Source organism: Lottia gigantea (assembly GCF_000327385.1).
Source record: "Lottia gigantea unplaced genomic scaffold LOTGIsca_25, whole genome shotgun sequence".
NCBI lineage: Eukaryota > Metazoa > Mollusca > Gastropoda > Lottiidae > Lottia > Lottia gigantea.
The window spans coordinates 1,339,094-1,353,075 of NW_008708752.1; the positions used below are offsets into that span (position 1 = coordinate 1,339,094).

Sequence of the window (13,982 nt, forward strand, 5' to 3'; positions counted from 1 at the left end):
TATGATCAGATCAGAAACTAAGTCAACTAGATTATGTCATTGATACTTTTAGGCTTACTTGATTAATTAGTACAAGTACTGCAAGTGATGTAACATTAATGCTTTCTAGTCTCTAGTGTGTTGTACTTGTTTATGTGTTCAAGGTCCATTTGTAAATAATGAGTTTATTAGCTAGAGGAAATGGAGTAAAACAGAGGAAATAGACTACTTCTTTGTTTGTTGAATGCAATTAGTTTTTACTTGACTCTTGACATGTAAATGAAATAGAAAAAAAAGACTTGAAATTTCTGAGTTTGTTTCCTGTTGAAAAACTGGCGTCTAGAAATCGGAGTGGAAAATTTAATGTTTAACAAATGGTAGGGAGTGATGGTTGTCTATTCAAAACTCAATAAACTTATTGTCTTATTTTTACTTCTGATGGGATTTTAATTTGTTCATTTTTTTAATTCTTTCAGGGCAAACAAGGGTTCGGAAGACAACAAAAGAGAATGTTGTGTATAAAAAAGTGAATAAAGAAAATCCCGACATGGCAGAAGTTGAAGTGCAACAATGTAATGATGTGGATTGTCATGGCAACAATGATGAACTTCGTCGTATACCTTCAGAAGTGACCATCTCTGATGGGGAGAGCAAACACGATCCCTATAAAGCTCTCATGAGATCTCAGTCAGAGGCAGCCTTACCTTGGAACTTGGATGGTGATGCAACATTTGATATACCTACAAGTTTGCGTGATTTCGAAGATAACAGCAGTCATAATGTGTCTGAGTGTACCAAAGTGTATTTCGACTTATCGAAAGCAGAACCTTATGAGAAGGTTCAACATCTGGAGAGCTCCACTAGTATGAAACAAGTGTTTTCTGGTAGAACATTAGAACCTATCCCACAAGACGAGGAACTACAGACTGGGGATCTATCTCATATTTATGCTAGTCAACGTTCTATATCTAATGACAGTACAGGTGACAGTAACGGTGAAATTAATGATGTCTGTTTTAGTTACCGAGGTGTTACCACAACTTGTAGTAAGGAGATAAGTTCCACTGTCAAAGTCACAAAAACATCACAGGATGTGTCCAAAATCAAAGCAGGCGTGAAATCAAGTTTTCAGATTTATGCCCATTCTTTAAAACAAAAAATTAGACAGTTGCAGATGGGATCTGTCCCTGAACAGATTGTTGCTATACAAGAATTAAACACGCTTATTGAACAAGCTTGGTCTGTGCCTATTTACGGTCGAGAAGTAGCTTATGGTTTATGTGATATTTTACGCGATGATCATGCTTTAGATATTATTGTGAACTATTGTGCCTCTCCTAATAAGGAATTGCTTCAGGCGTCTGCAGTTCTTTTAGAACAAACATTAACAACTGGAAACCGAATCCAAGTAGCAGACACTGGATTAGAAACTGTTGTCAAAATGACAGTGGAGACAAAAAATGATAGTAACTTAGCTAAAACTACAACAGGAATCTTAGAAAATTTATTTAAAACTTCTGAAGACACTTGTTCGCGAGTGATAACTCTGGGTGGTTTGGATGTTATCGTTCATTGGTGTCGCTGTACAGATATTATGATTCTTAGACATTGTGCAATAGCTTTATCAAATCTTGCCCTTTATGGAGGACCCGACAACCAACAGGAAATGACAAAACATAAAGTACCTGAGTGGTTATTTCCCTTGGCTTTTAGTGATGACGACATTGTTAGGTACTATGCGTGTTTAGCATTAGCTGTTCTTGTTGCCAATAAAGAAATCGAAATGTCTGTTTTAAATTCTGGAACATTGGAATTAGTTCTTCCCTTCATAGAAACCCATCGTCCAGATGAATTCGCTCAAATGGATACTTTACATCGTCATGGGCGTTCAACAGGTTGGCTTAAACGTTTAGTGCCAGTTTTGTCCAGCAAACGTATTGAGGCTCAGACCATTGCTGCCTTCCATTTCGCCATGGAAGCTGGGATAAAAGCTGAACAAGAGAGAAGAGATGTAAGTTATTCTTATTTATGATTGTGTTTGGGAAAATCAAGTGAATATTGTCAGCTCATCAGATAATTTTTTACCTGTATCACTTTTCAGAATTACAAACTTAGTACAAATGGTTGTAATACAGAATTTACAACCTTCCAATCTTTATTAATTGTCATACCAAATAGATAAAGATCGTGTTGACTAATATCATGATGCTTTTAATGCTATTGGTTTCCAGTTTGACTGAACATTAATTAAACAAACATTTCATCAGATCATGAATAACAAGTAACCCGAAATATATGAAACATCTAGATCTGTATTCTAATTACCAGGACAACAACTTTCGCCAGAGGTTTTTATCTCGACTGAAAATGTCATCATATCCACCTACTGACTTCCATTATTCTTTATGTTTCTCTCTTAAGTTCAGACATATTGTGAAATACCGGTACTTGATTTAATTAAGGCTTAGCTTCCACATTTGTTACCCGAAGGATAATTTGTTATAACACTTTCTACTGTTTTGACATTTCACACTGTTATATTTTTCTGTCTGTTTCCTGGCGAGAAGGAAGAATAGTATAAACCCCAAAAAGTGTTTGATGCCTAGGGAGCAGTATTGTGCAAGAAAAGTCTGTATATAGTTGACTTGTATACAGACTGGATTTTGGTTCTTTGTACTGACACTACTCTCTTCTTCAATATTGTCTTACTCTAGGTATAAGATATTTTTTTTTATCAGACCAAATTTTTATGATAGCTATCTATCCCCATCAACTTTTCAAAATCTACAATCAAATCAACATCAATCAAAAATATAATATTTAGGCATGTAAGTAGACTCATGAACTGTTGGTGATATACTTTGTAGCTGTTTGACCACTTACCACTGGCTGTTGCCTGCCATCTGATTGTTTGAAGTCACCACATTTTCACACTAAAATCTCAAGAAAATTTGAAGTAGGCCTATTTTGATATGAGATCGCAATGTTTAGAAACAGTATATTTTTTTGAATGATGAACATGATTCAATTCTGAAATCTGCTTGGTTACTTAGAACAAATGGTGGTTAGTCTCTTTCGGCTTGATAGTCAGATGACCTTAAGTAAGTTACCATCACACGTAATCAATTTGACTCATGCTCTAAATGGGTATGGATAATCCTGGATAGTTTGTTTCTTTCTTTTGTTCATTGTGCATACTATCTTATTTTGGATACTTGAGAAATAATAAAATTGAAAGTTGGAAACTATAGTGGCCAATGTATATATATATACAACCATAGAATCAAACCTTTAATGATAATTCAGATTTTAGATTATATTTCAATACCTGTGAAATGACAAAATTGAAAGTTCTAAACCACAGTTATTGATAGCAGATGGCAATATTTTTGTTTGGTTTTGTCAGAAACTACAGTGGCCAATGTGCATAAAGTCAAACCTTTGATGATAATTCAGATTCAATTGAAACACTTTTGAAATAACAAAATGGAAAGTCAGAAACGACAGTTATTAGAGAGCAGACACAGTTATTAGAGAGCAGACGGCAATGTTTGATGTATAATTGTCATGTTTACCCGGTGGTAATTGATTAAAGACAAGGTCAGACTGGTAAAGGGTTAAAATGAACTTAATCAAGATGTCAAGTATGACAAGATAATTATTAAATCTCTTGACAATCAATGACATGTTGATGTGATCCTATAATCATGTTGGTAGGACCTATTGTTTTTATCTGTCCATGTCCGTCAAACTGACTTGTTAATTCTATATAGACTGGCCTGTTGTTTCTATCTGTCCACACTTCAAACTGACCTGTAGTTTCTATCTGGCCATGGTTCTAACTGACCTGTTGTTTCTATCTATCCATGCTTCAAACTAAAATGTTGTTTCTATCTGTCCATGCTTCAAACTGATCTGTTGTTTCTATCTGTCCATGCTTCAAACTGACCTGTTGTTTCTATCTGGCCATGGTTCTAACTGACCTGTTGTTTCTATCTATCCATGCTTCAAACTAAAATGTTGTTTCTATCTGTCCATGCTTCAAACTGATCTGTTGTTTCTACCGTCCATGCTTCAAACTGATCTGTTGTTTCTATCTGTCCATGCTTCAAACTGACCTGTTGTTTCTATCTGGCCATGGTTCTAACTGACCTGTTGTTTCTATCTATCCATGCTTCAAACTAAAATGTAGTTTCTATCTGGCCATGGTTCTAACTGACCTGTTGTTTCTATCTATCCATGCTTCAAACTAAAATGTTGTTTCTATCTGTCCATGCTTCAAACTGATCTGTTGTTTCTATCTGTCCATGCTTCAAACTGACCTGTTGTTTCTATCTGGCCATGGTTCTAACTGACCTGTTGTTTCTATCTATCCATGCTTCAAACTAAAATGTAGTTTCTATCTGTCCATGCTTCAAACTGACCTGTTGTTTCTATCTGTCCATGCTTCAGATTTACTTATCTGTTAGTTAAAATTTTTTGACAACAAAATTTGATTGAAAGAATCTTTTGTACATTAGCCTCATTTGTGGGCTTGTAGATTCATCAGGAATACTTCTTTTGTATCATTTTGGTTACCTTTTTAAAATATCTGTAGTTTGTGTAGGCTAGAGTGAAGACAGAGTGAAATTAGACCATGACCATAACCATTCCTTGTTCCAAGTAACCTTGCAAATCAGATCAAACTTTTACACTCGTGATCACCATTTTTTTCTAATGAACTATTTATTCTGATGTCCAAGTTGTTCTATTTCATGCCTTTTCTTATTATTCCTGTCTATATTTCAGATACTATATGATATTGGTGTAATAGATCCTTTAAAACTATTAGCAAGTTCCCCAAACAGCACTGCTTCCAGATTAGCTGCTAAAGCTCTTAAAATCCTTGGAGAAGAAGTTCCCAAGAAACTTTCTAAACAAGTTCCATTATGGTCTGTTGAAGATGTCTCCCATTGGGTAGCTCAGGTTTGTACAATTTTTACATTGGTGACAGTTACGAAATAATTATTCAAGATGGTCAGATCCCAACATAATATGGTTTTGAGGTTAGGCAATAGGATTGGATTTGTAAATTGTGTTTGCTGATCTAAATAATGGAATGGCTATATCCATCTTGTAATAATACCATTTTATAATTTTTTTGTTGGCAACTGTTTTTATATTTTTATCAAGTCAGTTACATTTTTAAACTGCTTCATAATAACACTTCCTGTTTAAACATGTGATGTTGAATTAATAAATTCAGAAAAAGTATTTCTATATTAAAGTTGCATAAGACCGTTTGATAAAAGACATCTCTGCTAGAATAAACCTAGCATGCTTTTGGGGGTTGGAAATAGGATTGAATTTGTAATTTGTGTTTGAAAATGATCTAAATTATATAATGGCTATATCCAACTGGTTATGGTTTTTTTGTTGGCAACTGCTTGCATACTTTTATCAATTACATTTAACAAAATACTCCTGATAGTTCTGGTTTTAATACAGAAAATGTTGAATTGATAAAATCAGAAATAGTATGTCCATACAATTAATGCTCTCACTATTCAATTTTGATACAGATAAAAAATTGTTATTACCTAATGGTGAACTAATTTAAACTAGTTACTATAGTTATAATATTGTATTATTTAATTGTTATGTATTATGGTACAGTGACATGTACCTACTAACAGTAATTAGATAATAACTATGTCTAGTGCAATCAATATACAAGTACTACATAGTACTTTAAAGGTACTCTACCCCTAAGAATGCCCAAAAATTGAAATTTTTAAACTTAGACAATAAATCCATAAAACAAAGTAATAATCCATAAATAATCCATAAAACTAAGTAATAATCCATAAAACTAAGTAATAATCCACTCTTTGAAGGCTTTTCAATAATTTCGTTGTTAAATAGATATATCGTGTTATTTGAGATTCTATTCTTTAGTAATGGCACCTGATAAGTCCAACTGATAAATATATGCTCTTATTGACCAAGTTTGAGACTTTATGTCCATTCTAAGAGGCAGTATTCCTTTAAAGATACTCCGGTAGATTTTAAATAAATTGGTTAATATATAGGTGCTGTGCATCATTGCATACATGTGCTAATTTAAGATATGTATATTCAGAAAAATCATCATATTAAAAATTTATGTTTCAAAACAATTTTGTTAAAATTAAAATGAAGTGTAAATGAATAAACATCATCATTTTAGAACCAAATTAGAAATTTACCATATTGTGATGTATTTGAAGGTTGGGTTTGGTGAATTTTGTGAAAGATTTGAATATTGCCGTGTTGATGGTGACCTATTATTACAAATAACAGATTTAGAGTTAGCTGATAGTTTAGATATGACGTGTAGAATATCACAAAAACGGTAAGGCAACACTTTTCAACATAACTAATTTCCCTTTAACGGGGAAGTATGCAACAGCCTCAAAATAACAAGATTGTTAAAAAGGAATGTCTGCATTTGGTACACAAATGTATTATCAATTTGTCAAAATTGTAAAATTAAGCTTGATCTTTTCATTAAAGACAAAATTGTTCTATAAAAGTTATTAGCTTTTTAAAAAACTAGTATGATCTTCGTTGTTAGGCAAATTTCTCGTACCCATGACCTATTTGCGAGACAGTAAAATTATCTTCCTGCCAAAAAATGTCCCATGGAAAACAGCCTTTATACTGAGATTCATATGATCAGTCCTGAATTAGAAGAAGTAATAACAATGACATGTTTTTGTTCTGTTCTTTCAGATTTTTACGGGAATTAAAAGAGTTGAAGATAACTGCTGACTATACGTCATGTGATCCAAGCAAACTTTCTGATTGGTTAGATGAAATTTCACCATTGTTTTTACAATATGCCTATAATATGTTAACTTGTGGTGTAGATAGACAATCTTTACCTTATTTAACTGAAGATCATTTGATGTCTGATTGCAGCATCGGTAATGGTGTACATAGAATGAGGTTATTAGACAGAATCAAAAGTAAGTGCATATTTGAGCCTATAATTTTTTTTAATGAAAATGGTGTCGGAATGTTGGGATAAATAATTATTAGAAAAATACATGTGTGTCAGTTATGGAGGATCAACTTGTACGGTACTGTGTACAATAGGGTAAAATAATCTTCACCATTTGATCAATAATGGATTCCCAATCATTTAAAGATGGGTTTCCTTATTTTTTTAGTGTCAAATTAAGCAAACTATTTGATTAATTGGTGTTTCTAATGAATTATCGTGTATTCTTAATCAATCATATCATTATGTTCTTATTGCATATAATTAAAAGTTTTAACAAATCATAAATGTCCATGTATTTACAGTCTGGATAAACAAAACAAAAAGACTTTTTGACCTTTTCTTGATCAGTCACTCATTGGAATTCTGCTGATAATTCTCTTCTAATTTAGCTAATTATGAATTAATTTTGGACTTGTGAGACAAACTGGTATTTTTCCAAGTCATTAGAACACCTCTACTTTCTATTTATATAATTTTTAGCTTTTTTATTTTCATAAATGAAAATAAGGGAACCCATCTTTAAATCTAAAAGGCGTATAATAGAATCTACAAACATTAGAAAATCAATCATATATTCAATTTGAAAAGTAATGCAGGTAGCTAATCATTATTAAGGCCAATCAGTAAATAAATTCAAGACTATACATTTTATATAACTTTAATGTTATCAGTATCTAAATTTAAAAAAAAAATTATTTCATGTTTTGTATTTTAGAATATAGAAATAAACCTGAAGATATTCGAGAAATAAATGGTGATTTAACTAATGGTTTGGAATGTATGATGAAAAATATAGATTGTTTTATTAGTTATAGACGATCTAATGGTTCACAATTAGCAAGGTAAGAGATAAAAATCTTCCATATTAATCAGCAGTTACAAAATATCAGAATAATCACATCTCTTAGATATCCAGATGGTAGATTTATTGGAAAATACTTAGGTCACTTCAATTAGATTTATAAGTTCAGAGTAAACATACAACAAAGTAAATGATAGGTTTTTTTGACAACACTCCGGTACAAAGCAGTATTTGAAAAAAAGGCATTTATTGTATTTCCATATATGTATGTGTTATAAAAACAGAAATATTTTCACTGTTAAAATAGTGCTCAATACTACAATTGTAGAGCAATATAGAAATAGAAATTTTTATTAATTAAATTTTTAAGAATTTGTCACATTGTAAAGCCATGATTCCACTAAACAAATACATAGTCATCTTGCCAAAATCTGGGCAAAATCTGGACAAAGTAGCAAAATTCACCTAATTTTCAAGCTGTTAATTATGCTGAAATTGCCTTCGCTTTGATTCACTAGTACTTCTCTTTCAATTTGATTGAAAGCACCTCTTTCATGATGGTTATCAGCATTATTTGTTATCATTTGTTTGGTTATGTAAAGTTGATGACTGGTGACCCAGAATAAGTCCTCAATTCTCACTGTTCCAGTCAACCCAGCTGTAAATGGGTATGGATAATCTTGGCAAGATCAATTCCACAAGGTTTGGCCAAGGACCATCTGGTCGACAAGATCTTCTTGAACCTAGTTGTTGTTCTCGTAAAGAAGGTTCTTTGATGTTAAGATATATTGAATGATAATTAACTAATTAATCTTAATTATGTTAATATTATTATGCATGTACTTAATGCCAATCCTATTTTATCTTTTCAGTTTATTAAAAGTTCATCTTCAACTGCGAGGATTTTCAGTATTTATTGATATAGAAAGACTTACTGCAGGAAAATTTGATGAAAACCTATTAAAGAGTATTAAATTGGCTAAACACTTCATCTTAGTTTTAACACCTAATGCATTAGATAGGTGTATAGGTGATAATGACCAGAAAGATTGGGTTCATAAGGTATGCTATTGTGTTACTGTTCTTGGGAAATGGTCGGTTCTTTATTGGGAAATGGTCTGTTCTTCATTGGGAAATGGTCTGTTCTTCATTGGGAAATGGTCTGTTCTTCATTGGGAAATGGTCTAATTCCAGTGAAGTCCTTTGCCTTGTAATTCCAATTTTCTTCATGTAAATTTTCACTCTTACAATAGATTTTGACCTTTAGAAAGTTTGGGGTCCTGATGTTTTAAAGTTACATAAAGAGTCAGCAACACATGCATGCTCTTAAACTTGAAGTAAATGTGTTCAAGGAAAATCTTGAAATATCCCATACTTTGTATGAGGTCCACAGAACTTACAAGCTAAAGGATTCTATACTATAGTATACTCAAATATCATCTCTGTTCAGCTTTGGTTGTGAGGCAGATTTTTAATGATTCTGTATTGAAGTTTTTGGTGCTCAGTATAAGACTAATGGATTCAGAAAATTTGTATATTTCAATGTAATTAAAAAACTGTAATTTATATTTGTAGGAAATAACAACAGCAATGGCTGGTGGTTGTAATATTATACCTCTAATGGATAATTTTGATTGGCCAGCAGCAGATAAACTTCCAACAGATATGAAAAGTATTGTTTATTTTAATGGCATTAGGTATGTTATTAATTATATTCAGTAGTATAACTTAAAGCATATGACGTAACCATTATGTGATTTCACAAGGTGACAGTCGCTTCATTTGTCACTTGGGTGTATATCACATAAGTAGGCTAATGTGGCGAGTAGGTCAGGTGCAAATAATGAAAAGGTTAAAAACTATTATGAGAAGACTCAGGCCCAGCACTAAATAATAATGAACAGATGGTATTTCAAACTAGAAACAGGAACATTGTGTACCTCATCAATTAATGGCAGTGCCATATCATTTTGAAAAACTCTACCATAATATCAAAATATTGTCATGGCAGCAAATGAAATGTCTTCAAATATGTTCAATTGTATTGTGATAATATTCTTTTTCCTTGTGTAACATGACTTTCAGGCAAATAAATTCTACTCTTCTCAACCCAAATGATTTATATCTATGTCTTTATTTTGTAGATGGATCCATGATTATCAAGATGCTTGTGTAGATAAATTAGAACAATTTTTACGTGGACAAATAAACGTTAAAACCCGAGGGAAACTTCAGAAAATGGGCAGTCAGGGTTCGTTTGATAAAGTAGAATCTGACACGTGATTGGTTTTAACTTCTATTAAAGTGTGCTCTATATATAGTGTGTGCTCCTGATAACACCCTCTGTTTTAACTGTTCTGTTAATGATAGAGGTTTCTGTTCTTGAACAGAGAGTGAAAAGGCAGAAAAGCTTTTCAAAATGAGTTGGATTTCTTGGATGATCGTGGATTCTGTACCAAATAGAAAGTTTGGAAAAACAGATTTATTGATGTATTTTCCATTAGGTATTACTTACTTCTTTTCTGTGTGGCCATAAATTTACCACAACAATTCCTAGGTGATGGGGTTGTCCTCATAGAATCTTCAGGAATTTTTGGTTTGAAATTGATGAAACACTTTGATCAAAATATCTTGTAGGGCATGAGAAGAAATGAACAGTTGTTGAGCTATAATTGTGTTATGTAATCAGGATACATTTTATGATGGAGAGACATGCATTTTAAGACTTGTTTTCAGGATACATGATCTGAATCAAGAGACATATTAGATCTGTTCAATCAGGATACATGATCTGAATCAAGAGACATATTAGATCTGTTCAATCAGGATATCTGATCTATAAAAATATCCATAAAATGAACTGAACAGGATGGGTGATCTATAGAAATATCCGTAAAATGAACTGATCAGGATGGGTGATCTATAGAAATATCCATAAAATGAACTGATCAGGATGTGTGATCTGTTCAATCAGGATATCTGATCAAGAGACATTTAGTATGATCTGATAACAAAAGATTTAGCCTTGTTAAATGGCAAAACAACTATTTTCATATATCGTTTTAATCACTTTGTTAGTTATTCTTTGTACCTAGCTGTCATTTTATTTATTTTGAATGTAATTTCTACATATTTGTTAATATTCATAACCAGTATAATAATGAAAACTACTTTGTGAAACAGTTGCCAATAGAATATAAAGATGGCAGAAAATGAATTGACTTAGTGTTATCTCTGTATGTAAACCCACCAATATATTTATGTTAATGCCTACTGTTTGATTACTCTGATTGATAACTGATCTATCTCTGATTATATTTCATGACAGTGAAAATATGCAAATTCCAATTCCATTTTAACCAGTCAAGTCAGATTTATCATCAAAAGTAATCAAACAGGGGTATATGTGTAGCATTTTTATTTTATTATCAGTATTATTTTATGTTCATGCACTATTTTTTTTCCTATATAAAATGTTGCTAATAGGACCTATAGCATAATAGAAAAACAAATTTAATCTCCCCATGAAAATTTACAACTTACTGTACCTACATTGAATGTTTTCATAGTCAATGATATGGTATTGTTGCACTTTCAGATAACTTTATTAACAAATTTTTTTATAGATTTAGATGAGCAAAGTTATTAGTAGACATTTGTGGCTGACTCAAAGTCCATAAGCTATTACCATAGATTTTGGGTTTTATTTTGCAGTTAAGATCGTTAGTACTATAATTATTTTAAGAAGTAATAATCATAATAGTTTGACTTACTTTTTTTTAGCAGTGTCACTACTATTTATTAATCTTATAACAAATTAAACCGCTTTTGTTTATGTTTCGAATTATAACTAAATATTTCTGATCCCATATTTTTTTTAATCTACCCTTCTATATATGTCTTCTATTTTTTCATGTTTTCAGACGATCCAATGAAAGAAGATGGTTGGCATTAATACTAAGAGACTATCCATAGAGATAATAAACTTCTAGTGGGTAGCTATAAGACTATTTTATTAGTAAAACAGTAGTTCTCAGTCTGCAGTATGTTTCCAGAATCAAAATCAATACCAACCTATGGATTGTAATGTTATATGATGTTTGTTGTTAATGTAGATTTATTTAGAAAATAAATATTACATTTTGTTTATTTGACTTGTTCAATATCCCAATAATTCATTAATATTAAATGTCCATGATATTGAAATGAAATGATTGAACCTAAGAATATGGTCTATTGTTGGTTAACAAAGACTTGCAATGCTAGGATGTCTGGAAATTTGGCAAGGGCAGTTGCATTAACCCAGTTTCATGCCAGACTTGAAGATAAGAACATGGCAGGATAGAAAGAAAGGCACCAAGATACGATATGTATAGACAGACAGGTAGGTATCTAAACATCCAACTTTTTTTTAGCTCAATTCAAAATATATAACTTTCATCACAGGGCTGTTGGGTTAACAAATACTATGATCACATATACCGGTACATGAAAATATTTGGGTTTTTGTTTTATCAAAATTAATTCTTGATGTTAAGATTAAATTGCAAAACAGTAACATTTTCATTCAGCTATAACATATAAGGGTGGAAAGAAATAAAGGGATTATTGTGATATCTTACTATGATATGAATTGTTTCAATAAATTTCACTGCTAGTAAATCCGGTACATCTAAATTTAAGGGAAAAGGCCAAAAACGCAAAATGGGGAAAATCAGTTTTCTGTATGATCAATTTTCTCCAATGACGTTTTCACAGGTGTCATATTTTGACAACTTTGCATGGATATTGCATGAAAGTCTTTAACAAAACAATCACTTTCCAATATTTTCAGGGGCACTCATACACATCATTGTTAAAACAGCTAAATGCCAGGATATATCACAGGGTTTCTACACTCTCACAGTTCCAGTATTAAATAGGCAGAAACTCCTGTGTATCAATGTCCAACACTATATCCATATCAGGTGTACACTTTGCTTTTCGCGGATAAAATTCCGGAAACATCTGATATTGAACATTTGACTTTTTGTCTTTTAACAGTTTCTGAACTTCTTCTTGTAATTTTGCAGACTTTTCTTCTAATTCCTCTTGTTCTTGTTTGTGAAATTCCATTTCCTTCAACATGACCATATTTTGAAGAGCCATATCTTTCAGACTAGGGTGCATCATTTTCACAGCTTTCTCTGTTACATTTCTAGTGACCTCATTAGTTACCTTCGTTTGATTTTTCTCATATTTCCCCAGCTCGGTGTTGACGATATGTTCCAATTCGGCACAATCTTCATCATTAGTCAATTTCAAATTCTCAATTTCTGTATTTAATCCTGCAATTTTCATAGCTTTTACAGGATATTCTTTATCCTTGTAACTTACTAACACTGAAAGTTCATTTTGTTTTTCTGTTAATTGTTCATTTAAGATTTTGCCTTCCTTTTCTAAAGCACTTAGATGGCTGTCCACTTTTAACTTAGCAATTTGCAGATCCTCCAGTGCTTCATCTAACTCTTTAGCAAAATTGGAATTTATGGTTGCCATGCCAACTCTGTATTTTTCATACCTTCTTAATACACTTTCACCCCATCGTGAACGCTAGATTCATCTTTGGCGATTAGTTCACACAAATTGACATTTTCATCTAAATATTTCTTGCTTCTCTTCTGATAATCTGAACAGCTTTTTTCCCTTGATTTGATTCGAACTTTCAATATGTCTATCCTTTGAGCCAATTCTTTTTCTTTATTTTCTTGTTCTGTTGCTTGTTTCTTTAATCTGGAGGAATTTCTATTGGGGCCAGGAGACTTGAGACGTTTAACTGTAAAACTAGTCGAGTCATCCTCAGTTGGTGGGGATGGTTTAGCACATTGCGACTTGTCATGAGCGTTTGATTTAGATGTTCTAGACCATTGATCATAATTGTTGAAATCAACATTAAATTGAGAACCAAGAGATTTCAGTAATTCGTCATTGTTAAACTGAGTCCTGTCAATTCGAGTAGCCGCTTTTCTTCCCCATCCAGCTGACATCTTTAAATCTTACATGTACTAATATATGAAAGCATAAATTAATCAACGATCATATGAATCAGCAAAAGAATTACAATCGGAGCAAAAATGTTAATAATTGTCAGCCATGACAGTTTACGTTACTATGGAAATCGTAGCCTTGATCGTC

At 32.1% G+C, this 13,982-nt stretch overlaps 2 protein-coding genes across 2 annotated transcripts; one reads left to right on the plus strand and one right to left on the minus strand.

Moving 5' to 3' along the window:
• Positions 1 to 1,153: 1,153 nt before the first annotated feature.
• Positions 1,154 to 10,971, plus strand: LOTGIDRAFT_215051 (hypothetical protein; the record flags this gene model as incomplete). Its single annotated transcript, XM_009055653.1, has 8 exons — positions 1,154 to 1,990; positions 4,768 to 4,944; positions 6,228 to 6,352; positions 6,733 to 6,968; positions 7,752 to 7,848; positions 8,681 to 8,870; positions 9,384 to 9,505; positions 9,953 to 10,971. 8 exons carry the CDS (start codon positions 1,154 to 1,156, stop codon positions 10,089 to 10,091), a joined length of 1,923 nt encoding a protein of 640 aa, XP_009053901.1. The 3' UTR covers positions 10,092 to 10,971.
• Positions 10,972 to 12,722: 1,751 nt separating this feature from the next.
• On the minus strand, positions 12,723 to 13,834 carry LOTGIDRAFT_178346 (hypothetical protein; the record flags this gene model as incomplete). The annotated part of the gene is made up of 3 exons (XM_009055654.1): positions 12,723 to 13,400; positions 13,439 to 13,580; positions 13,611 to 13,834. 3 exons carry the CDS (start codon positions 13,832 to 13,834, stop codon positions 12,723 to 12,725), a joined length of 1,044 nt encoding a protein of 347 aa, XP_009053902.1.
• Between the last annotated feature and the right edge of the window lie 148 nt (positions 13,835 to 13,982).